The sequence below is a fragment of the Ambystoma mexicanum genome, chromosome 4q, assembly GCF_040938575.1.
Source record: "Ambystoma mexicanum isolate Mex_15411 chromosome 4q, UKY_AmexF1_1, whole genome shotgun sequence".
In the NCBI taxonomy this organism is placed as follows: domain Eukaryota; kingdom Metazoa; phylum Chordata; class Amphibia; order Caudata; family Ambystomatidae; genus Ambystoma; species Ambystoma mexicanum.
Genome location: NC_090928.1, coordinates 1,072,660,693 through 1,072,686,159, shown reverse-complemented (window position 1 = coordinate 1,072,686,159; position 25,467 = coordinate 1,072,660,693). Strand labels below are relative to the sequence as shown.

At 47.1% G+C, this 25,467-nt stretch overlaps 1 protein-coding gene across 4 annotated transcripts in view; it reads left to right on the top strand.

Moving 5' to 3' along the window:
* Positions 1-25,467, top strand: part of NVL (nuclear VCP like) — a 1,303,574-nt gene that overhangs the window by 843,557 nt on the left and 434,550 nt on the right. For all 4 annotated transcript variants that reach the window (XM_069608641.1, XM_069608644.1, XM_069608642.1 and 1 more), the window contains one exon: positions 8,913-9,012. In XM_069608641.1, the coding sequence (XP_069464742.1) occupies positions 8,913-9,012 (100 nt within the window). The remainder of the gene's footprint in view (positions 1-8,912; positions 9,013-25,467) is intronic.

Below are 25,467 nucleotides of genomic sequence, written 5' to 3'. Positions count from 1 at the left end.
TCTCGGGTGCCTTCTTTTCGCCACCTGGAATATATTTCAGAGGCGGATGAGGATTCTGATGGCCTGGTTCCTAGTCAGGTTCCAGATGAAATTGTCTCGGGCCATAGTCAGTTTGACGATTTTAGGCAGTCACTGCATGATGCCAGTGGACTGGACACCTCTCCGGAGTTGGAGTTTTGTCAGCCTGAGCCTGGCTCTCATGCCGATTCCTCGTACCGACGCCTTATGGCTAGGGTTTCTGAGTACTTGGGATGGTCTTCTCCCACAGGGGAGTTTGTGCAGGATGATCTCACGGACATCCTTGATGTTGGTCCCCCAACTGACCCGGTACTGCCGTTCCATATGGCTTTACAGAGAAGGGTGGCGGCGGCTTGGACTGCTCCGGAGAGTCTCCCGGCGGTGGGCAGGTCCTTGTCGCGAAAATACCGTCCAGCCAGTAGCAACCCCTGCTACTTGACCAGGCACCCCACTCCGGAGAGTTTGGTGGTGCAGGCGGCCACGGCCCCGGCAAAGCAGGCGTCATGCCCTACCATCCCTCCTAATAGGGACGACAAACGTTTTGATGGCTGGGCGAAAGTGTTTTCTTCTGGTGGTATGGCGCTTCAGGCGGCCAACTCCATTTGTGCCTTGTCTCGTTTCACACACACGGAACTGTGTTGCGTTAGCGGCTGAACATATTCCCGAAGGGGACGAACGGGATGGTTTCCTTGCTATTGTCCAGGATGGTAAGGATGCCATGTGTGAGTCCGTTCAGTCGGGTTTGGACTTGGCTGAATGCGTCAGCGGGTCCATGGCGGCGAGCACCGTGATACCCAGGTTTGCGTGGTTGTGGAAGTCGGGGTTTGCTCCTGATGTGCAGTCCCGGCTCCTCAACATGCCCTTTGACGGTGAACACCTTTTTGGCAGCAAGGCTGACGAGAGCCTTGAGAGGTTGCAGACCTCAAAAGCTGCAGCAAAGTCGTTGGGCGCTGCAGTTTGCCAACCTCCGCCTTTTCGTCCTAGGGGACGGCAATTGAGGGGTGGTTCCTTTCGCTATTACTCGTCCTTCAGTAAAGCGAGAGGAGCTGGCAGTCAAAGAGGCCAAGGCAGGGGTACCAGAGGTGGACGACAGGGTATCCGTGGTGCCAAGGCCGCTCGGGCAGTTGCCTCTTTGCCCTCAGGTAACGCTGCAGCCGCTACCACTCAGTCATGAGGCCATGCCCCATGGTTCGCCGGTTGGGGGAAGGCTGGCGCAGCATCTTGTAGAGTGGCGTGCCATTACTTCAGATGTGTGGGTTCTGGAGATCATAACCCACGGCTACTGTCTTCCCTTTCGGCACAGGCCTTGCGGCAATCCACCGGGGAACCTCTCTTTGCAGAGTCTGGATCCGCTCCTTGCGCAGGAAATTCAAGCCCTGCTGGAGAAAGGCGCCATAGAACTGGTGCCTGTAGCGGAGAGGAACAAGGGATGGTATTCCCCTTATTTTTTGATTTCGAAGGAAGACGGGGGATTGAGACCCATCATGGACTTGCGCGGTTTGCACAAACTCCTCAGGAAGGACAAGTTCAAGATGGTTACTCTCGCTCAAGTCCTCCAGGCCCTTCAGCTTCAGGACTGATTGGTGTCTCTCGACCTCAAGGATGCTTACTTCCATGTGCCGATCCATCCCAAGCACAAGAAGTACCTGAGGTTCGCGGTTGGCGACTCACACTTTCAGTTTCGGGTCCTGCCGTTCGGATTGACCTCCGCCCGAGGGTTTTCACCAAGCTCATGGTGGTGGTGGCAGCGCATCTCAGGCAAGGGGGGATTCACGTTTACCCCTACCTGGACGATTGGTTGATCAGGGGGAGCTCTGCCGAGCAAGTCCTGGATCATCTGTCCGTCACCTACCACTCCCTTCACAGGCTGGGCTTCTCCCTCACTTTAAAGAAGTCCCATTTGACGCCAACACAGCGGCTCCAGTACATCGGAGCAGTGCTCGACACTTCCCTGGGCAGTGTTTCCCTCCCCAGGTGAGGGCTCTTCACATTCAGCAGATGGTGCACAAGTTTCAGCATGCCCAGACGCTCCCAGCGTTCGAGTTCTTGAGGTTGCTCGGCCTCATGGCATCCTGCATTCTTCTGGTGCCAGAGGCTCGCCTGCGGATGAGATCTTTGCAGTGGGCACTCAAGATGCAATGGTCGCAGTCCTCTGGCAGGATGTCGGACCCGGTTCAGGTGCCGCCCTCGGTTGCCCGGGACCTTCTGTGGTGGGCTGTCGAAGGCAACTTGATGAAGGGGGCTCCATTTTGGCTTCCCTGGCCGGAGGTGACGATCGTGACGGATGCATCCCTCACGGGATGGGGAGCTCATGCCAACGGGCTGACAGTCAGCAGTCGTTGGTCTCAGTCGGAGTCCAGACTCCATATCAATCTGTTGGAGCTGAGGGCCGTCAGGCTAACCCTGAAGGCTTTTCTGCCGCCTATGCGAGGAAAGAGTGTCCTGATCCTGACGGACAACACAGTGGCCATGCACTACCTCAACAAAAGGGGGGGGGGCAGGGTCACTTCCTCTGTGCAGGGAGGCGATGCAGCTCGAGTTCTGGGCCATCCAGCAGGAAGTTTCGATCTTGGCAGTTCATCTGGCCGGAGACGACAACGTGACGGCGGACGCTCTGAGCAAGCAGAGCACGATCTCTCACGGTTGGGAGTTGGCTCAGGAGATTCTCCTGGAGATCTTCGCCCTTTGGGGGACCCCTCAAGTGGATCTCTTCGCCTCCATTGTCAACCGGAAGTACAAAAGGTTTTGCTCGCGGGACTTTCCTCCAAAAGGAGCCTTAGGAGACGCGTTTGTGGTGGAGTGGTCATTCCCGCTGCTGTACGCGTTTCCTCCAGTCCCCGTCATCCCGCAAGTGCTGCGGAGGTTACTGAAGTTCGATCCCGGATGATCCTCATTGCTCCGGCGTGGGCTCGGAGGACGTGGTACCCGGACCTTCTCGACTTGTCCATCTGCCCTCCACGTCGTCTTCCCTACCGAGACGATCTGCTCTCACGGGAGGGGGGGTCAGGTTCTCCATCCAGAGGTCAGATCCCTCAACCTTCACGCTTGGCTTCTGAAAGGTTGAGGTATAAGGATTGGGACCTCCCTGAAGACGTGATGGAGGTGTTGCTTTCGGCCCGAAGGCCAGCAACAAAGTCTCTGTACCGTTGGCGTAAATTTTGCGACTGGTGCAGAGTTCAGAATGTGGATCCTTTTGCATGTGACATCCCCATGGTTCTGTCCTTTTTACTTTCTTTGGCCCACAAGGGCTTGCAAGTGGGTACCATTAAAGGTTACCTGGCGGCGCTGTCCATCTTTAAGCGCTCGTCTGAAGAGTGTTCTTACTTCAAAATCCCTTTAATTTCACAGTTTCTGAAAGGGCTCACTAATGTGTTCCCTCCGTCACCTTTCCTGGTGCCTGGTTGGGATTTAAACCTTGTTGTTAAGTTTCTTATGGGTGCTCCGTTTCAGCCTTTACATTCTTGCCCTTTGAGGCTGTTAACTCTGAAAACTGTATTTTTAGTTGTGGTTACTTCCGCTCGCAGGGTGAGTGAGTTACAGGCACTTTCAGTTAAACCACCCTTCACTGTATTTCACAAGGACAGGGTTGTCCTTAGAGTTCGTCCTCTTCTTCCGAAGGCCCAGAAGGTTGTACTTCCGGCATTCTATCCTCCTCCGCATCCTGGTAAGGAAGAGGAGAGGCTCCATAGGCTTGATCCTAGGAGAGCTTTAAGCTTTTATGTTTCACGCATGTCCCGGGTCAGAGTGGACGATCAACTCTTTATTGGAAAGCGTTTGGGGCAAGCTGTGACGAAACAGACTTTGTCTCGCTGGATTATTTTGGCCATCTCGGAGTGTTACCGCTTGGCGGGTAAGGACCCACCGGCTGGCTTGCGGGCCCATTCTACCAGGGGTATGGCTGCATCTACTGCCCTGCAGAGGGGTGTTCCTATTCGCAACATCTGTGATGCAGCCACCTGGGCATCAGTACATACATTTGTACGTCACTATTCCCTCGATTCCATCCGAGGACAGGATCTGGCCTTTGGCAAGGCGGTCCTTTGCTCTGCTATTTGATTGGCAATTCTCAATTTTGATTCTAAATTCTTTCCCTCCTCCTTGCTCTGGTACTGCTTTGGGAGTCTGTCATAGATATGGAATACGTCGGAGGACCCAATCACCTCGAAGAACAAGTTACTTTCTTGCCTGGTAACGTTCTTTCGATGGGATGGGATGGTCCGACGACGTATTCCATATCGCTCCCTCCCTGCCTTCCCCGCTGCAGAATTTCTTTTGCGATTGCAGCTTACGTTCCGCAAGGCTTTGTGTCTGACTGGCAGTTGACTAATGTCACACTTTCTGGGGGAAGAAAACTATAACTGAGGCTACAGGCGTCGTGCGTCCTACTTATCACATCGGATGACGTCGGAGGAGGTCCTCGACGACGGCGCATCAACGTCATCGACGCAGGACGCAGACGCCGAAAAAAGTTTCCGAAGCAGCACAGCTGTGGTGATTACATGTCATAGATGTGGAATACGTCGTCGGACCATCCTATCGAAAGAACGTTACCAGGTAAGAAAGTAACTTGTTCTTCCCTTTCACAACAAACCCTCCATCACTCAAGCCTTTATAGGCTTTTGACAGCCCTTTCCCTGTGATTCCTCAAAGTATTCCCCAAAATACACTGTATGTTACTGGGATGAAGAAGAGGACACCTAGAGCAACACATCCTCACTTTGTGAAAGCAAACACTTCTTTCCCCCAGACAAGTGCTGGGACGAGCGAGGAGGAGGATAACAAGAGCAATGCAGGACAAACACTTTAATGGTGGGCTGTCTAGTTCTTTGAGAATGAAGGCAGGAGCTTTAAAAGCTGGAATCCCGAAAGAAATTGAGTCAGCTGTGGGAGAACGCTCACGAACTGATGGGTGCAAGCAGACCACTCCGGTGTGGCAGGAATAGCGCTCGAGACCCGCGGAAAAGTGCAGAGCTTTTGAAGCGGAAAGCGAAGGTACAGGATGCTGGAGGCCGGTGGCAAGCCGTAAGGAGGAGGCTAGCGAGCCCGAGGGAAATGGTTGTGCAAGTCCTGCGTCGCAGAGGAGGCACTTCTGGGTGTGCGCGAGTCACAGAAGACCGCTGGGAGAAGACGTGAGGGAAAGAAACCCTGTGGCGTCAGAGGACCTTGCGAAGAGCTGTAAGTCCAACCAGTGAGTGAAACCGAAGGGGGAACACGGATGGCAGGCGACATTAAGATAAATGGAAAACATACATTGCTATGCAGGTTAAAGTGAATGTAAAGCATTTTGAATATCAAAAGAAATGAAAGTAAGGCATTTTAAATACCGAATTAAATGAAAGCAAGATGGGAACACTCTTGCATCTTGAGAGGAGTGAAAGAAAGATTGCGAATCTTCCTGAAAGGAAGTTTTTGAACTGCATTGAAACGATGAACTGCATTAACTTTAAACAAGTGCTAGCAAAGCCAAGAGAGCACAACGTACTATGCATGATATGTGAATCCAGTATTTGCCAAAGCCAAGAAAGTGCAAAGAACTGTATATGATAAGAAAGTGAGCATTGCCAAGAGACAAGGGAACATAATATTAAAGCGTCACAAGTGCATAGTGGCCAGCTAAGCCACAATACAGTGTCAGGCAAGTGTGACACATGTGGCTGAGGCAAGCCTCACTGCTAAGGAGAAGCAGTGGACTGGTGTTAATGGAAAAACAGTATGGAGGGGTACCGGCTGCATGACCTATAATGGGTTGACCGTGTGCTCCGACGACTGTGCCTAGACTGGGTGCCCCCTTAATGGAAAAGCTGCCGAAAACGCCTATAAAGAAGCTTGTGTTGTGCAAACACCTTTATCTGATTTTGAAGTCAAGTGTTTTGGAAGTGGGAAGAATTTAACTCTTGAGGAAAGAAACACCCTGTATTTTTGTTTGAAAGCTGGATGATTTGAACTCTTGGGGAATGGAACCCCTGTGCTTGATGAAATACTTTGAACTTGGGGAAGGGGAGCTGATTACAAGCCAAACCTCTGAACTTTTCTTTGAACACTGTTGATTTGGGTGCTGACATCCCTACACATTGTATGCTGTTAGTCGTGAGGGTTTTGGACACAGACTAACGTTTTACTTTAGACTTCCTGACGCAGACTATCCTTAGTTTTCTTTAGGTAGAGAAATCCCACTTTAGCATAGGGCAAGTTAGGAATTCCTCCACCTTGCATTTTTGAGTTAATAAAACTTTGTTAAAAGAACTTGAACCTTTTGTCTGTGTCTGACTCGTGATGCCTTCACAGTACTTCATTTCATTGTTGCCTTATTAAGGCCTGTTCAAAACTTCTGACTGTTTTAAGCCTATTTCCTCCCTCTTTTCATAACGTGTAAAGTGTTTAGTATTTCGAATTTTTCATGTCCTCCCGCAAATTCCTTATATTCAGAAATGTACTGTCAGGCACATTTGGCATCACAGCATCAAACGTTTTTTTCCCAGGAAGGATTTTTGGAAATTCCATCCCTAACGGGGTGAAAGAGGGGCGGGGGATTTAAAAAAAATGTTTTATGAGGATACCTGTATCTCAAAAAACTAAAATGTTACAGACGTGAACATTGGTATTCCGATTCCTCTCCAAAAATAGAGAAACGTGTGTTTTACCATTTTCCAAAAATCCAGTTAAGGGAGGTGGGAAAGGGGGGTATATTTGTTTTAAAGGATACCCGTATCTCACAAACCGAAGATGTTAGAAAAGTAAAAATTGATATTTTAAATCTTCAATATAAAGTACGTTTCCAAACTGCTTCTTAAAATTGGTAACGGAGAGTATCCCGTATTTGAGAGCAAAATTGTCATCCCTTCCGACCTAGGCAGTCAATTCTTTAGCAGACCTTGCATTCGAAATGTACCCTGTCATAAGAAATCTAATGGAGAAATGTACAGCATGGTTATGTGAGCTTGCCAGTTTAATGCCAAAGAACAGCATCACTGCTGTAATCGATAAGATACTTATTAATTATTTCAGCGGACTCCCTCTGTAAACTTAGTGGTTCAAAGTGATGACGCAGTCCACAACCCTGTTGAGTTCTTGAACACTTTAAATACTCCTGGTCTTCCTGAACACAAACTTGTCAACAAAGTGGGAGCACCTGTGATATTATTGCGGAACCTCAACCCACCTAAGGTCTGTAATGGCACTAGATTGCGAGTGAAACCTTTCCACAAAATTGTGATTGACGCTGCGGTGCTAACCGGGTCTGGCCAGGGGAAGTCTGTGTTCATACCACGAATACCTCTTATAACTTCAGAATATCCATTTGAATTCAAAAGACTTCAGTTCCCCTTAAAGGTTTGTTTCGCCATGACCATCAAATCTCAGGGGCAGACTTTAAAGGTAGCGGGTAAGTGAAGACTGCTTCTCGCATGGTGTTATGCTTGAGCTAAAACATGGTGCTGGTGCGCAGTGCATTCTGGGGGCACTCAGAGCCATAATGGATATTTATTCCATGCCTGTACTTGCTTTGCGGAAAGACATGCTTCCTAAACCTGGTATACAGCCTCAGTCAAGGACATTTCTGCTGGGAAAGCTGGTTCTTTTATGTCTTGCTATGAGTTATGGAATTGTTTTCCGTGGGGTTTTAGAAGAAGAGGGAATCTTTGCTCCTTGGGGTTACTGTCGGTTGACCCGGCCGGCAATCAACAGTCACTCAGCAATGTGCAAGCGCTAATGCCAGAAGTTTCGAGAAATTGCCACCCCGTTTTTGAGGAGGCCATATATGCGGAGCTATCGGAAAGGTCAGGGGGAAACCACAAAGACCTCAGTCGGAGGGGGGACGCCTTGTTGCAACTTTCCTGTGGGCTGTTGTGCTCTCTGCCTGGCTGTTACCAGGGTCTTCCAGCCGCTTCTGGCGAGATGAGGGATTCAGTTACGCCCACTGTGATGTATTTTCTTTTGAATTCTCTGTCCTTTCTGTGATTTATTTCTGTTTTATCACTTGTTGCTTCTAAGCTATGAATAAATAGCCGTATAAGTGCTCATTATTTTGCTAACTGCATATCTGGTTGTGAGCTATTGCCTCGTCTACCTGCGTTCAAAGGTACTGGTGATGAATAATTATCCGTGCACTTTTGGCGAGCAAAAGACATGGGCAGTTTTACGTGGCCTGTTCCAGAGTGAGCTACCTAACTCTCTGTTAATCCTGAAGGGAGAACCACTAATGTAGTTTACAAAGAAGTACTCAGTTTCTTTTATAGGTTACAGATGCCGAATAAGAAATGTTTATTTCTGGACGCACATCAATGGAACAACTATCTTTGTTTTGTAGCCAATATGGCCCGATTTTTGTCTGCAATAAACATTGCTTATTACGTTAATACATCAACCTGTGAATTATATTTTTTATAGTTTGAACAAAAAACTCATGTGTCTTTAGAAAACAATTGTACCAAATCCCAAAATACATGCATGGCTTGTTGCTACATTACCTGGGACATTGCCTTCACTCGTTCCTTGTATGTTTCAATAAACGTTTTTGACACCCTGCTCCGTTCTAAGAGTTTAGCGTCAGACTGCTCTGCCGGGAGAGTCCAGCATCTAAGGAGAAGTCCTACAACCCAAGTGTGGTTAGATCTTCTTCTGCAATATATGGAAGTCTTAGGAAACACCTTCTAACAATATGCCCAAAGCATGACACTCTTTGCTGTGTAATATTTAGTGTAATAAATGCCCTGTAATCAGTTGGACGCATCTGTTCTAAACTCTTACTGGTTGGAATGGACCATAGTCTAGTTGCCATTGCATTGCCCCAATGAGGCCCAAACATATATACTTCAGTGCCAATAACCTCACCTTGGCAGAATCAATGTTGTAATGCAACAATGATTATAAAGTCATGCACCTTCTCTTTATTTCAGTCTGGGTCCAGTATCCGAGTGGTTAACCAATTGCTAACAGAGATGGATGGGCTGGAGAGACGTCGGCAAGTCTTTATCATGGCTGCTACTAACCGGCCAGGTAAACCTTAATGACTAAGATGTGTTTTTGATACATGGACAGAAGCAATATTTATCCTCTCAAATAACTGTCTGAGAATTAATAAAATGTATGTATTATTCCAAGCACTTGTCTAACATCACAAATGTATATGCATGTATTGACAGAGAATGAGCAATAAGTGGCAGTGCAAGTATTTGTGCAGGTCAAATTCTGAGATGAAAAGTCGGTTCAATATTAAGACTCAAGGAGCTTGCAAGATTAGGACGTTAATGTGTGTGTTAGTGTGTGAGACAATCTGCTTGATCATCAGCGATGATACTGCAATCATGAAGAGCACTTGTATTTTTACTACCCAGCTTCTCTGTGTAGCTGTCCAGGTTTCGTTAATTGTGATGCCTGTTCCAGGGAGGCCTACCGCCTCCCTCATTCTGGTTCATCTCAAGGAGGGCCACACTTTCTCTAACTTTTCAAGCATTTTATATACAGCTGTTTCTGCCACCCTTTTCCTGTGTACCAGGCTTACCTCTGTACTCTTTTTTTGGGGTAATGGGCTGGTAATAATACCCAGGGTTGTTTCCCTCCTGAAGACTATATCTATGTTGGTGGTCGCTGATCTGCTTTCTGACCGATCTGACATGTAGTTACTATTTCTTTTGTCAGAAACATATGTGTGCGACACTGCTCTTTCATAATTGGATTTTTCTGGATTATTCACAGGACAGTATATTTGTGTCTGTTGTCCAAGTAATTGTGGCCTCGGAGCAGATACCTGTTGGACTTATGTGCTGCATTGAGTTCTACTAGGTTTCCCAGAGGTCGAAACCTAACTCATCCCTTTTCTTTAGCTAGGTCATCCTGTGTGCCTATGTCGTTTCTGCCCACCTTGCCCTTCCCCCACCGCCGCCCACCCCCATCACCCCAATAACGATATGGCGGGTCAAACTATTCCAGTGAAGGAATTCAACATATTGTAGAACCTGTCTATTCTGCACCCATTTTGCCAAAGTGTTCACTCTCATGTTTTGTAGAACCCTACCAATTTCATTGCACTCTTGTCTTAGGCTAACTAAACCCCCTCAGGTTTGCTAAACTCTGTGATGCGGATTACTGCCTCTCTCACAGAAAAGCAAACTTGCTTCTGCAGCTCCCACTGACTTAACGTTATATTAGCTTAGATTCTAGTAAAGATCTGAACCAGTCATGGGCTAACCATGCTCTGAACCCCTGGCAAGGTCTACCCATAGCACTTAAGGTGACTTATTTAATTACTGGAAATTCATCTGGATACCTCATGGCATGACATTACCGAATGGGGCAACAATATGCAAAAGATTATTGATCAAGCTCCCGAAAGGAATAGCCCAAACCTCTAATCCATGTCACCTCTGCTCCTGAACAAAAGCAGCCCAGTGGCTAGGAAGCATTGAATAAAGCATCACCTTGATAGGATAGGATAGGATATGATATGACAAAAGTGTTTCAAGGCGTTTTCTTTTTAGTCGGCAGGTGGTAAGATGATTTTTCAGAAAATGGCCTGCGGAGAGATCCTAAGAGGCCACACTATTCTGGTAAAGCGGGAAAGACTAGTGTAGGTGGTGTGTAAGCTCTGGCATAGGAGCGTGTAAGAGCGATGAAGGGTTCAGTTAAGCACTCACAAAGCCCTCTTAATAATAAGAGTTAGCCAGAATGTATACAAATACAATTATTTATTCCGGCTTTGACAACTCTTTGGAATTAAAAACCACAGATAAGTATTGTACTAAACATACAATATTTTGTGGACATTCATATTTGAGGTGCTCTGGCTAAACAGCAATAACGCCTTATTTATTTTTCATCCAACTATCTATATTGAGCTTAAAGAAATGGCAAAATTCACCATTACTTCACAAAAACAAAAGAAAAAATAAATCAAGCTCTTTTTCCCTGACATATTTTAATAATGCAATGTATGTATTTGTGCATTATAATAGCAAACATTGTATTTGGATAATTTGTTTTGAATCTCATCTTTCTTAGCTTATAGGTCTTGAATTATTCCTAATCATGAATTAGTCAATTAAGTCAAACTACTACAGCACATCAAATTTAAGCAATCATGGGCTTTGTATTTTAGAAAGGGAATCCAGCTTGAATAGGAGCTGTCTGTGGCGTTTCGCAGAGCTTTTGTCATTTTCTTCATTACCAATGGATCCCAAGCCTTTGCCAGCCAGAGCATCTTTGTTGGGGAGTAGGGAGGTCAGATTCTTTCACAACTTGGGTATATACCACCTCCCCGCCAGCAAAAGCTTGGCTGTCGGTGCCCAGCCACCTAGTTCTCTATCTTGTTCTTCTTGTCTCCTCTAGCCCAACAGCATTACGGCAAGGTTATCCTGAACGTTTCTACATTCATTTCTATCCCTCAAACCACATGCCACACCAACATGTGTTTATCTGGTTGGAATTGGTTTGGTTTCACCAATAACCTGTAGATTACTGATATTGTTCCTTTCATTTTTCTGGAGCCTCCCAGTATAACCTTCCGTTGCATGACCCAGTGCCTTATCTGAAAATATTGTCATCTGTCATTCTATCCCACCTTAAAGGCTTCCTTACAGCTCTGTAAACCACTAACCTCTCTTCCAAGAAACATATCACCTATCTTTCTCCATCGACCTTCCCATTTAATAAACCTTAAAACTTCCAGCCATGGTTAGAAGGCTGTGTTGAGTCTGATCGGTGTGAATGGGGAGGGTAATGTTGTGATTTGTGGTAAGTCATTCATAGGTGACGGACCAGAGGACATAGTTCAATAATTGAGTTTATTAAAGAAATGAAAGAAAACATCCCCTAATACTATTTCTATAAAGGGGTCCCCACTCTAGAAAATAACAAATGGATGCTCATCAGGACGTCTGACAAACATTGTCCTTTGTCCAAATGTATTCTAACCTATCTGCGAAAGAAGGACAGAAGGACAAAGAAAGACAGAAATAAAGAAGCTGCAGCTTAGGATACGGTTACTTCCCCCTTTTGATAATTTAGTGGTGACTGGATTTCTGACCCCCACCAAAGAATTCTCCCTGTATCCTCATCAGATAGTCCAACCTGTTTTTGCTGTATCTTGTCTCCCGGGAAATCGCCTCTGGGCCTGGATAGGTCTGTATTCGTGATGGCAACAGAGTGCACTCTTTGTTCTTTCTGAATAGTTCAATGTCTTAGTCTCATGTAGGCTATGGGCTTGGCGAGCCCTGATTGCTTTATCCTTTTGCTGGAGGGGTAACCGGTTTCTCAGCCCTGGGTGGGCTATGGGCCTGTTTATTCTTACTGTGGTAGTTACTTTGCTCATCCCCTCCTACTCTCAGCCCGGCGTGGGCTATGGGAGGGTACTGCCCTATTTGGTAGCTTGGTTCTCTAAACCCCTCTTGGTTACTCTGGTACCTAGCCCACCATTGGCTAGTGTCTTTCTCAGCCATTCTTCTGTGTGCAATAACTCCTTCTTGGGAATTTGGTCTAGAAGGTGGTAAAAAATAAAAAATCATCCACTTTGGAGGGAGCCCTGTATATAAATACCCTGTTCAATCCCCATGTCGCCAACAAACATTGATGATTTAGAAGTAAATGGAGGTGGGATTTGAACCCTCACTTGGACATTCCTTGTGTCTGGGTGGGGGGAGGGGCAGTGGGATCCTGCTTGCCCTGTCCCCTACGTCCCACAGTCCACATCTAGCTGCAACCTCATCCCACATCATTAGCAAAGTTTTGGTAACCGGTTTAACCTATAGACCTGTGGGCCTGTCTTGCCTGATCAACCACGTTTGCCTCCAGAAATGATAGAGCCACTGTTTGCTCCATGAGAAGCCATGGTTTATCAGAGAAGGGGTGCATGATAGTTTAGTAATTTTGGGACTCCCATTCCCCCTCTTTCACGAGATGGAAGGAGAGCCATCCTATTAATGCAGAACTTTCATTGCAGCCAAATGAAGGTGAAGAAATCCCTCTTGTCAGGATAAGGACATCAGGAGGTAGTTCTAAGCGTAGTGTCTGAAAGAGGTACAGACGTCTGGGACAGTGATCATTTTCAATATTGATATCCTCCCTAGCCATGTTGTCATGATCCTCCTCCACTTACCCAAGTCTTAGCATAGCTCCTCTATAAACTGTGGGTAATCTGCCTTATTTATTCCTGATTGATTCTTGTTGATATAGACCCCAAGTATTTCAGATACTTTGGTGCCCATTTAAATGGTCAAACTTTCTCTAGCTCGGATCTCTCCTGTTCTGAAGCTGAAGCGCCAGGTTCATTAATTCTGATTTGGACATATCAACTTTAAACCAGGACACATCTATGAATTGCCTCAATTACCCCAGCGACTGACACCTCAGGCTCTATTGGCGTTAGGACGACATTGTCCACAAACAATTAAATCCTTGTGTTCTTCTTGGCCCAATTGACCCACTGGATGCTTTGTTCTTTTCAGATCTGGGCTGCAAAGGGCTCCATAACCATTGCAAACAGAAGGGGGTCCTGAGGACATCCCTGCTTGGTACACCTTTTCAGCAGAAATTTCTGTGAGAACACTCCATTTACTTGGACTCTTGCTACCAGCTATTTGTGGTTTGCCTCAGTCATCATTATTAATGTTCCCCCAAACCCACATTATTTTAGAGCCTCTTAGGAAACTAGTCAACTCGATTGAATGTTTTTTCTAGATCCTGTAGCAGGAGAACTTGGTGCGACCAATATTATCAACTATATGTATGACTCTTCTGATGTTATTGCTCGCACATCTCCCTGGCACTAGGCCCACCTTATCCAGAGCCACTAGGTATGCTAGCACTGTTTAAATTCGATTGGCCGGTACCTTAGTGCAAATATTTGCATCTTGATATATTAATGCTATGGGTCGGTATGATGAGCATATTTCCAAAATGTTGCCCTGTTTTATGACAATTGTGATGTGAGCCTCTTCCAGTGTGGGAGTTATTCTCCTTACATCACGGAAGCGGTTGAATAACTGCCAGTTTCTGGATCCGTTAAGCGGAGAATGATTTTGTAAAAAAAAAGAGCTGTTAAGCTGTGTCAGTCTGGACCTTAATTGATTTTCAGTGGCTGACCTTCGCCACCACCGCTTGCATGATGGGGAATAGAACTAACTTGTTTTTATGCTCTTCCGTGGTTATAGGAGGTTCTAGCCCCTCCAGATATTTCTGTTGCACCTGGATGTCCAACTCTTCTGCCATATACAATGTCTCATAAAATGTAGCAAACATTTCCCTTTTTCCCCTACCTACTAGCTTGCTGTCTCCTCCCCCTGCGCCCTGTATCCCCTCCACCCCAAAGCATTTTTATGAAAGCTCTTCTCTATTATCTGAAATTGCGATCTTCTAACCAGCAGTCTTTCACATTTGGCCCTTTGCTCAAGAAAGTGCTGTTTTGCTTGCAGGAAGGTTGATTCTGCCTTATTATTTATAAGGGACTGGAGCTGGGTTCTTATATGTCCTGGGAGGATAGCTCACCAACAGCGTGCTCACCTTGCAAACAAGATGACACAAAGCAACACAGGTTCGATCCCCGGGACCGTGCTTAGAAACCTCTGGGTATTAAGCGCGTTATAAATATGCAACTAAGACATATTCCGGTTACAGTGCCTCGATGCCCACCGGCTGTGCGAGTGCTTTAAAAATGCAAAATAAATAAAATTAAAATAAAATAATTTAAGATTTTCATTCATTGTCTTTGGAGGGTGTACTCTTAAATATGATTTTGGCCACCCTCCGTTCCCACCTTGAGCTTTTCCTCAGCCTTATCTTGGCAGGTCTTTATCTTGTTCGTCTTTCAGAATGTATGTCTTCAGGGCACCCCAGAGAATGGGCTAGGCAGTTCCCTCGGTTGTGTTTAGATCATAGTTTTCCTTTATGGAGGTTGCCACTTCCTTCCCATTTGCTGATCCATTAGCTCATAACTTTCTGGTTTCCAGATCCCCTTGTGGGCTTGTCACTCCCCTAAATGCTAAGTCAAGCCATAGCCAGGAGTGATCTGAACATGCGATTCTTCCTATAGCTGCCTCTTTTATTCATTTAGCCAATCCAATTGAGAAGTGTCTCATGTCTGTTCTCGGGTATATGCTGTGCACAGCAGAAAAGTAGTATTAGTACTTCCTGTCCAGGTATCTATTCTTCCATCCATCCATTAAGCACTGGTCCAGAATCATAGCCTTTAGCGTTTTAGACATCGCTCTTGTCGTTTCAAAGGTTCTCGTACTGGATCTAGTACTGGATTTCACACTTGGTTACTAGGTTTGTGTCCTCCCCTATGATTTTCATACCTTCAGCGGGTTCCTCTACCTGTTTTAGGCATTCTCTAATACATTTTTCTTGACCCTGGTTTTGTATCTATTAAGTCATTGTGCAAGGTTCTACTCCAGTAGGATGATACAGCCCTCCTTATACTTCACTACACTAGTCTCTACCACAACCGTTAGTCCCTCTTTCACCAATATAGCTACCCGCGCTCTTTTTTTTGCATTTGTGCATGCAAGGAACTGAGTTGGATAGTTCCTCATACATAGTTGTGTGGTTCCTCATACATAGTCTGTGTGTCTGAGTGGATCAAATGGGTCTCTTGTATCATCACTATATCTGGTTACTCTCTTTGCACATCAGTTATTGGAAGACCATGTTTACAAAATGTAAAGGGTCCCAGTATGCGTCAGTTCATTTAGTGTGATAATGTTTGTGTCCTGTTTGATTGTGGTTCTCCTCACCTCTTCTTACTCGATCAGGCTCTTTTTTTTACCTCCGTCCCCTATTTCCCTGGGTTAGTCCCACCATCAGGAGATGACTGACCAGTTACTGTGGATATTCAGCTGCCCTGGTGGAATTGAAGACCAAATGGAAAGGTCCATCTGTATCTCACTTGTTGTTAGCATAGATTGGTCACTTCTTTCATGCCTTTTCTGTGGGTCATCGTCGTCAAGTCAATATAAATTTGAATCTGGCAGCACATGTAGAATATTATACTTTTATTTTTTGCAGAATGTAGGATCTTCTGCTTAGCTCAGAGCTGTGCATTTTAGCTACAATATCTTTGTCTTGATCCTTGGTCAGATATTAGTAGCCCCATGGGTGGAGCTTGGTCCATTTCATATTCTGTATCTAACCGGTCACCCAGGATTTCTGCTAATAGTTTTAAAAGTCATTTCTTGATATACCGATCTTCAGCACCCTCTTTTAGGGCTTTGATCCATAGTTCCTCCTTCTGAACTAGTATTTCATGCCCTCATATTTATTCAGTAGAGTTTTTACTGCCATTTCCATGTCCTCATCAGTGTTCTGGGTGCTCTCTGTTCTCTATTTGAGACTAGAGATGTCCGACTCAGTCTGCCACTCTTGCTCCCAGTGATCCAATTTCTTTTGCATTCTCTTGGATCATTGCAGTGAGCTCTTCCTTTTTAAGGAGGACATTTCTCCTTTCAAAAATTGTCTAAGATCCTTCTTAAGGTCCTGCATTGAGGTCTCAGTGTGCTCGCTCACCATTGGGGACATGTCTGTGTATTGTCCTCCCACTGCTTGCAGGGGGTGCTGATCACCTGGGCCTTGGCTGGTGTGTCCCAATTTACAAGTGAATCCCACATTTTTGAGCAGTTGTTTACTCTAGCCTCTGTTTTTTTAGCCTTCTTGTTTGACGTGTGTGCTTGTGGTTCTGCTCCTCACTTAATGGCCCGTAACAGAACCTCGGTGCAGAGCCTCTGATTTATCTTCGTCATTTTTCTTATTGCCTTCTGAATTTACATTCATTCTGACAGCCTGTGGATGCTTTCGTTGCATTTCCAAGTGCCTTATCAGTATTGGAGCCGCGTTCTGTCTTACTTCTGCCCCTCCAAGCCATGTGGGCTAAGGAGCTGGGTTGCTCTTCTTTCCCACCACTGCCCACCATATTTCTTTTCAACTCTGTTGTGCTTTACTAGTGGGTGAGCGCACCCACCGGCTTTCACAAGTCTGCTGTTCCCTCTGCGACCTGTGTCCTTCTTCGTCCCCACTGGGGCTGCCAAGCTCCTTTTTGGTGCCGCTACTTGTGATGCAGCATGCCTTGTTGTCGGAAGGGGGCAATGAGGTGGACCGCCTCCCACAGCACTCCAGAGACCAGTTGCCAATCCCCATTTGTGCACGGTCAGTGTGGGCAGTGCACAGGGGAGCTGCTGCATCTGCTTCCACTCTTGCCTGGGAGGCTTTTCCTGCTCCCGGTGAGTCAGAGTGCCCTGGGGCAGGCCTGGCCTCCTCAAACCGTCAGCAGGTGCCACTTCACTCTTCGACTGTGGGAGGGTCAATCGTTATGTCACTCCTCCTCCTCCCGCACACTTGTCAATTACTGCTGGCTGATGGTCAGGGGAGCCCCGGACACTCGCGCGTGGTGTGGAGGCTGCGACCGAGTCAGGAGCTCTGACCGAGTACATCCTACTTGATCTCCATCTTGGCCACTCCTCAGCACTTTACTTTTGAACACAGTAAGATCAATCTTAGAACACTGAATGTAGCAAAGCAAGTGAAGAAAGACTATGGTGAGTATTGACTCATTTAGTGAAGTAATATGTAAGGAAGAAAGGAGTTAAAACACCATACCCAATCTTATAACCATAGGATTCTAAGTCCTTCTCTTGCTAAAAGGGATGGGGTCTAGTTCCTTTTGAGTCACAATATATCTCTTTGCAGGAAGCTAGGAGTCTTTAAGGTAGTCTAAACAAGTATTGGCAAAGCCAGCAGACCGTTATTTAAAGTAAAAAAAAGAAAACAATAGCAGGAAAGTTCTTGGGAGACTCTCTTCCAATCAAACCACCTCAGGAGACCCCAGGGAAGGAAGGTGGTCATCCCACAGAATGGTTCTGGGACACCTCCAAAGGGTTCCAAGGGCATGATCCTCAAGCAGGGTTGAGACAGATTGTTCCGTTGTTCCAGTGGTAAAAGCACCGAACAAAGGCCTTTTGGAGATCAGCAAAGGAGAAGGGAATTGCCAGGATGGTTGAAGAAGACAATGCTGGATGGCTGCAATGACGAGTTCAGGTCTTCAATGAGATGCTCCTCTTCGTAAGGGTTGTGGCTCCAAAGACGAATTGATGAATGGCTGCAAAAGTGCTCCTTTTATGACGAATTTGAGCTGGAGTCACCACCAAGCCCATCAATGATAAGCATCTACACCATTCCAACTGGCACGGGCTGTTCATTCATGGACAGCCTCCGGCCACCTCATCTACTCAGCAAGAGATACCCTTTAGCCAGGATGTAGATTGCGACCATTAAATGTGTTAGGCAGAAACCTGTGCAGTTCCCATAAGGACCACTGCAAAAGGCTTAAGACTATAGGTGTTGGCAGTAAACCCAATTGGTAGCAGTCTGTACCACCCAGATTTACCTGGTAGCTGTGGCTGAGCAGCCAGACCTCTCTCAAGAAGAGTTAGACAGTATATAGAGTATACAAGATAGGTACCAAAATTGAAACACTGACCAGAGCCTGGTATCAAATTATATAATTATTTATTTAAAAACACACTTATAGAAACACTCCAGCGCTATTATTGTAAGCAAGTTCAAAACACAGTCACTATTAATATATATACATCCCTTATTCCTTATTAGACAAGTCTTAGTTAACGCCACTTATTTTCAGACAGAGGTGAGTGCTTAACTGAAGATGGCACTCCAATAAGTTATCAAAGAAGGGAGGGAAAAGGCAGAAATTAGAAAAGCACACAACACTAATACTTTAGAAGCACCCAGCAAGGCAGGAAAGTCAAAGTCTACTTGTGAGCAAAAAGTTCAGAGGCCAGGCTCCCTCTTAGAGAGAGCAGAGCACCAATGCGCCCAAGATCACACAGTTTAAGAGGCTCGAAAAAGTCTTGCAGGGAGTTCAAAAAGGAATTAGTTCAGCTCAGAAAAGTTCAGTTAGCCAGCCTAGGGTCAGCCCAGGTAGTAAGTCGAGGATTTAATAGACACCTCGTACAGACCGTTGCAAGGGAGGCTAGGCGGACACAGTACCTTTTTAAAATGGAGAGGATCCTCCAGCGGGGGCAGTTGTTCCTGGCAGTGGGTGCAAGTAGCGGCGTCGTCCAGAGGAAGAGAAGATCTCGACGTGGAGGAAAGCGGAAGGTCGTTGCACTGCCAGGGAAGAAACCAGCCGCGGAGTTCTCCGGTTAAAAGGTACTACCCTTTTATTTGCGGTAGTGGTGAATCGTGGTATCCCGGTTGCCGGGGTGCTTGGCACAGGCAAGGCGGCCACGAGATGATCCGAGAAGGCGGGTAAACTGGTTATCCCCACCAGTCAAAGGAAGAAGACTCCTCGGAATGAAGATCTTCTCTGTCGTCGGGAAAAGTGGTGAGACGGTTCAGCAGGGCTCCAACGGTGGTGTCGTCTTTGCAGTTCGGCTCAGCTTCTCCCTCTTTGGATTCTTTAGGTCCTGTGGCGACGTCTGAAGTTCTAGTCCCCAAGGCCCTGCTTTTATGCAGAAAACCCACATTCATCAGTCCTAGCTGTCACTCAAACATGCTAAGTGGTGAGCCGGGCGGCTCAACACTGGGCCAATCCTACAAGAGTGGGACTTGAGTTGCCGAGGCAACTCAGTCCAGGGTGCCTAAACCCCCCTCCCAGACATCCTGTAGACCCAGACAGAGTGGCACCACTTTTGGAGGCTTCTGTGTAGAAGCCCGCCAAAAAGTGGAACAAAGTGCTCGACTTGGGTTGGAGTTACAGAGGCGAACACAAACGCCATTTTAAAACCAAGTTCTGGCAAAAAGACCCAACCGGGGAATAAATATTAAATAAATAACCCGGCGGTATCTTTAACATTGCACCAAAAAGTGCTGTGTTTAAAATGAATGGGAAAATCCCATAGAAAATATTCCGGTGGAATATTTCGCGTGGTAACCACTGCCACCAGCCAGAAACTCAACAAGGGGGGACTGCAGAGTGCCCCCTCGAAAAACAGACCAGGGGCAATCTAATTACCCCTACCAGTACTTCCACAGTATGATGGTTTATACTGGTTCTGTTCCCAATTTGACTAGTAAAGTCAATGGTGACTTTACATGCCCTGGGAGACAGTAGTCAGTCCCAGGGTATGGAGTCTATGTTTGGGGGTCACTATGACACCCCTGGGTTACTGCACTGAGGGTGCTGTGTAACACACTTACCAAAAACCACATGAAACCCAATGAGTAAAAGACCCCATAGCCCATAAAACACATTACAAAGTCAAAGGATATCTCAAATCATGTCTAAGAGTGGGAGAAAAAGAGTCTCACTCTTAGCAGGGGAAAAAAATAAACCCCAATAATCCAGCAAAGCTGCTGGGGGACTCGCTAGGTTTGGGAAATTAGCCTTAACAGAGAATTCTCCCTAACAAAGTGGTAAAATGCGAATGTTCACGTGAGAATAAAAAAACGTGGTAGTAAAATATCTGCTGCTACCAGCCCATTTTGGAAACATAATGCAAATAGCCACAAAGTTATGTGATAGGTCAGAACCAGGAGACTAACATGGAAGCATGATTTACAACTTTCTTTAACCAAAAAAAGGATAAAACTAATAGTTTCCTACCCTGGGACTCTTAAGCCCTACTCTAAACAGAAAGAAATGCAAAGGTTGCTCATCAGGATGTCAAAAAGTATAGCTTCCTATGTATGGGCATCCTAATCTAAACTAGTTCCTTTCCCTGTGTGCCAACAAGGGAAAAACCACAAAATCAACTCGGACATGTTTGGAGAATTGCCCAAGCAAAGATATCGCTGATGGTTTCTGTCTCCCACCCCTTTTACTACATATCATAGGCCCTTGTCTAGGTTTACAGTTCAGTTAATGTAGTTCTTGGAAAGCTGAAGGCTCCTCCCAGGCTCTTCTATTCATCCATTTCCTTCCCTGGCTTATAAGTACCAGTCTTTTGCCCTTCAGGGAGAATGTCCTCTTTTGCGTTTCCTCACCCTGGGTTTCTTTGTCTCTTCCTCCCTGCTCTGGGGCTCTGCACCTTCTGATTCCCCACACTGGGGATCTTTCTTCCTCGCCCCCACTCTGGGCTTCTTGATACTTTTCCCACTCCAGAGTCACATTCCTTCTCTTTCCCTACTCTGGTGATTCCTGGTCCTCCCCACACTCTAAGGTCAGATTCCTCATCTTTCCACACTCTCGGACTTCTCAGTGCTTTCACAATGCATATCAGTCTCTTGCTTTCACCCCACTCTTGAGGTTTCTCTGTACTCTCCCCACTCTGGGGTTCCTCTAAGCTCTCCCCACTCTAGAGCTTCTATGTATTCTCCCCGCCCTGAGGCTTCTTGTGTTTTTCTCCGCACTCTGGGGTTGTTCTCTTTCTCTCACCCCACTCTGGGGCTACTTGGGTCTCTCCCCACTATGGGGCTTCTTGGGTCACTCCCCACTATGGGGCTTCTCTGTGCTTTCCCCACTCCTGCTGCACCCCAGCAGCCTGGACCGCAGTTCAGAATGCCACATCTAGTGTCACTTCTCTCTGACTGGCCACACCTCCTCCACGCCTTCCGGCTTAATGAAACTCCTCAGGCTTATTTGAGCCCCTCCTATGATTGGTTCTCTCCACAACGCTCCTCTGGGGGGCTGAACTATTCGACTCTCAGTTGTTTATCAACATGACTGGGGAAGGTTGAAGTCCGAAGTCAAACCTGCAATTAGAATGAGTTATAGAGTTAGAAGAATTATTGGAAAAAGATTCTGAGAGACTATGCCTATTGGAAGTACGTGTTTTCACAATGTATAACCACACTCTGACTGCTAGTGTGTCTAAGGAGGGGAGGAGACTAGTGCAAAGTAAAGCTCATATACACAATAGTTGTCAAGCTATAGATGTATTGACAGGTAAGAATCAAAAATGTACTTGTTTATTCTAACAAGCCAGTTGAATTAAGTTCAGTAAACTACATGGCAAGTACAATTCTATACACACACAACACAATATTGGTGTCCAGTTGGACACCTACCACATTAAAGATTAAAACAGTTTCGTATACCGTACCATACACTGTTGCATAGGCTGAAGTGGGGGTATGGGAGATGCTTGGTTAGATAACACACTTTGTTGTTGTAAGGCAGATCAGTACACTACAAAACTAACTTAAGAATTCTACCCCACAGGGGCGTGGCCTGGAGCACCCGTGATGCAGACGCTCCTTTAATGGCCTCTGTGGCGGGCCCACTGCACTGATAACTTTAGCAAGGTTTTGGTATCCCAACTTCAAGGCAATATGTCTGTTAGGACATGAGAGGCTTCGGAGCAACTCCCAGAAGAAAAAGGGAGCCTTGAGCCCCCGGGAAGCCGTGGAACGAGCCCACTGATTCCGCGTGCCCTCCGCCGCTTCCCTCTAACATGGCGGGCGGAGTTGCTGGAGTCTGCAGCAGTGCTGGGAGGAGTCCTAGTGGTGGGAACTCCCGGCCTTGAGGAGCCCTCCTCTGGTGTCCCACCTGCCGACCACCCGCCCATCCCGTTAGGCGACCCACAGTCCCCGCTCCCGAAGTTCCATCGACTCCGGATTGTAATCTCTGGCGGGTCCTACAGAGCTGGCCCGCCCCGCCTGAGTGGCTGGACTGGGGGCGCGGCGGCTTTGAAGCCTGGAGCTCTGCGGCAACACCTTGCGCTGCGAGCTGAGACAGAGGGCCTGAGCTGTGTCTGTGATGGAGACCTGGAGGTTGAAGACGGAAAAAGACATTTTGCCACCCCTTCTTATCCCTGAGAGCGGTGAGTGAGTGCACCCAGCGGCGCCGCATGGTTGGGACGCCCCAGACCCACTCTGGAGGCTCCATGAGCTCTACACATGCTGGAGCCCCTGCCTGGGCCCCGTTAACAGCGCAACTGTTTTCTGTACCCCCCCCTCACTGAAGAGGGGGACCACTGTGTGATATTAACCCAGCTCTGGTTTCACGAGCTGCAACAGAGACGGGAGATTAACGCTTCGGTCCTTATTGCTTTCAAGCACCTTTATCACCTGAAACAAAGTGAGCCAAGATACTACCATTCCAGGTGGTACTATTAAAAAGTGGCAATCCCCCCGACCCCTCCTCGCCCCTGCTGCTGTTCTACTCCCACCTCTCACTTCCTGGGGCGCTCTGACCCTCCCAACCACTCCCTGTTCCCCCATCAAGGTGACATCCATCTGCCCCACAACTTTGGAAATGGGAGACCCCCTCCCCCACTCGTTTCTTTAAGGGGTCACGGCTTCCAGGAATCCCAGTGGTAATAAATGGTGGAGATTGTAGTGGCTAGCAATGGGAGGATGAAGAAGCCCCAAACTAATCCAAGCCGTCAGCCTTCTTACCCACCTTTTGCAGTGACTACCCCCAGCCTCCCCCCCAACGGAGAAGGGGGATTAACGCTTACCAGCGACTGAATTCCGGCCAGTAGGCCACGCCACAAGGAAAGTAATAACAAAGGGTCCCTTGACTCCCACGAGCACACCCCAGACAGACCTGCTTTACCACCATAACAGCTCCTGGAAATACCACATGCAAAAGCGTCCCACCTCTCATCTGGAGCTTGTCTCGTGTTGACGCCATATTCTTCTCCTGGAAGACACTGTACTCTCCCTCCCACTCTCTAGGGACATCATGGTTAAACCATTGAAATCCAGTAAGAACCTGGACATTGCCACAATCCTATTATCGGCTGACAAAAGTAAGAAATTGGGCCCCCCATCTCTACCCCGCAGAAAGCATCGAAGACAGAGAGACCCTCGCAACCAAAAGTGACATCCTGGCGTTCATGGCTGGCATTAAATCTGAATTCAGGTCTTGCATGACCGAATTTACCACAAAATTAGAACACACCGACCAAAGGGTGACAGAGGCTGAACAAAGATTGGGAGAGGTCGAAGACCACGCTCTGGATCACTCAACCGCCCTGGAGGAAATTCAACACTCAATCAGGACCCTGCAAGATAAATGTGAAAATCTAGAATTCAAGCAGGAATACCTTGAAAACAGAGCGCGACGCAACATCCTTCGAATTCGAGGAGTTCCAATCTCAGTCCCAGACAAACATCTGGCGGGGTACGTGGGTGACCTTTTTCAATCATTGCTCCCACAACTAGACAAATCTAAGCTCCTCCTAGACCGTACCCATAGATTGCGCCCACGCCGCGGGGTAGTGATGGAGTCCCCCCACGCCCCCAGATTTTATCACCAGGGTGCACTTCTTCACCACAAAAGAAGCTATCTCATTGCTTACCTGCACTAGAGATGAACTAACCTTTCAGGGCGTTCCCCTTCAGATCTACCAGGATTTGTCTCTACTCACTCTCCAAAAAAGGAGGTCCCTCCGGCCCCTGACTCTCTTCCTCCAGGACCAACAGATTCGATATAGATGGCTTTTCCCAACAGCCTTACAGTTCACCTACAAGGGCACCTTAAGAAAAATCAGCCACCTTGAAGATGCGGAGAAGATCATGCATGCAACAACGCCCGAGAACCCCTCACCCTCCACCCCCGAAGACAATGAGGGCCCCACGTCGCCACTAAAAACGAAGCAGAGCTCCTGGTTGAGGGTCCCGAGATTCAGGAAAAAGAAATGACCCAGCACAGACATGCAACACTTGGGTTAAAAGCGTTAAAAAAAAAACTGAATATTGGAAGACCTGAGACATGTTTCCGTCAACCCCTCTTCCACTTAGGGCCTTCTCCAGCATAGCTCGCTCTTCTGCTAGGCCCAGAACATTTCTTTTGCCCAATGGCGCTCCACTACTCAACAAAATGTGGATGACCCTTGCAGGCACTGCAGCGGGCCTCCCCCACGGCCCATGCCCATTTCCAAGGCACAATCCACATATGAGTCCTTGGAATGATCCACCAAGTTTGCTTTCAGTTCTAGCCATGTTAGCTGAAAATAGTTATTTTACCCCGTTGGTCAGGGGCGGTGCCAGATCTAAAATATTGCCCCTGCCTTAGTTACACTTTGGCCCTCCCGTTGGAGGTCTTAAACAAAAACTTCAGGTGCAGGATGGCAAGCAGTTACAGACTCTTCAAAATGTTGACTGATCGACATCTACCTCATTCCCCCCACCCAAAGCTACCAGGGGCCTCACCTCCTACCCAGGAACACCATCCTCTAAGCTTTGTTTCCCTGAATGTCAAGGGATTAAACTCTCCCGCCAAACGCAAATCAATCCTGCAAAAACTCCAAGATGAAAATGCAGCGGTGGCCATGCTTCAGGAAACGCATCTCCTACCGGTGGACTTTGGACACCTATGCTCGCAGCATTTTCCCGAAACAATTCTTTGCCTCTGGAGACACTAAAAAAGGGGGCACAGCGATTCTTTTCAAGAAAGGACTAAACCCCCAGATAGTGGACACAAAACTCTGCTTGGACGGCCGATTTACGGCAGTGAAATGCCTGCTGTGGGGACAGTTGTACTCCTTTGTTGCAGTGTACGCGCCAAATACGGGTCAAGCTACCTTTTTATGAAGCACTGAGCCCCATTCTCCCCCCCCC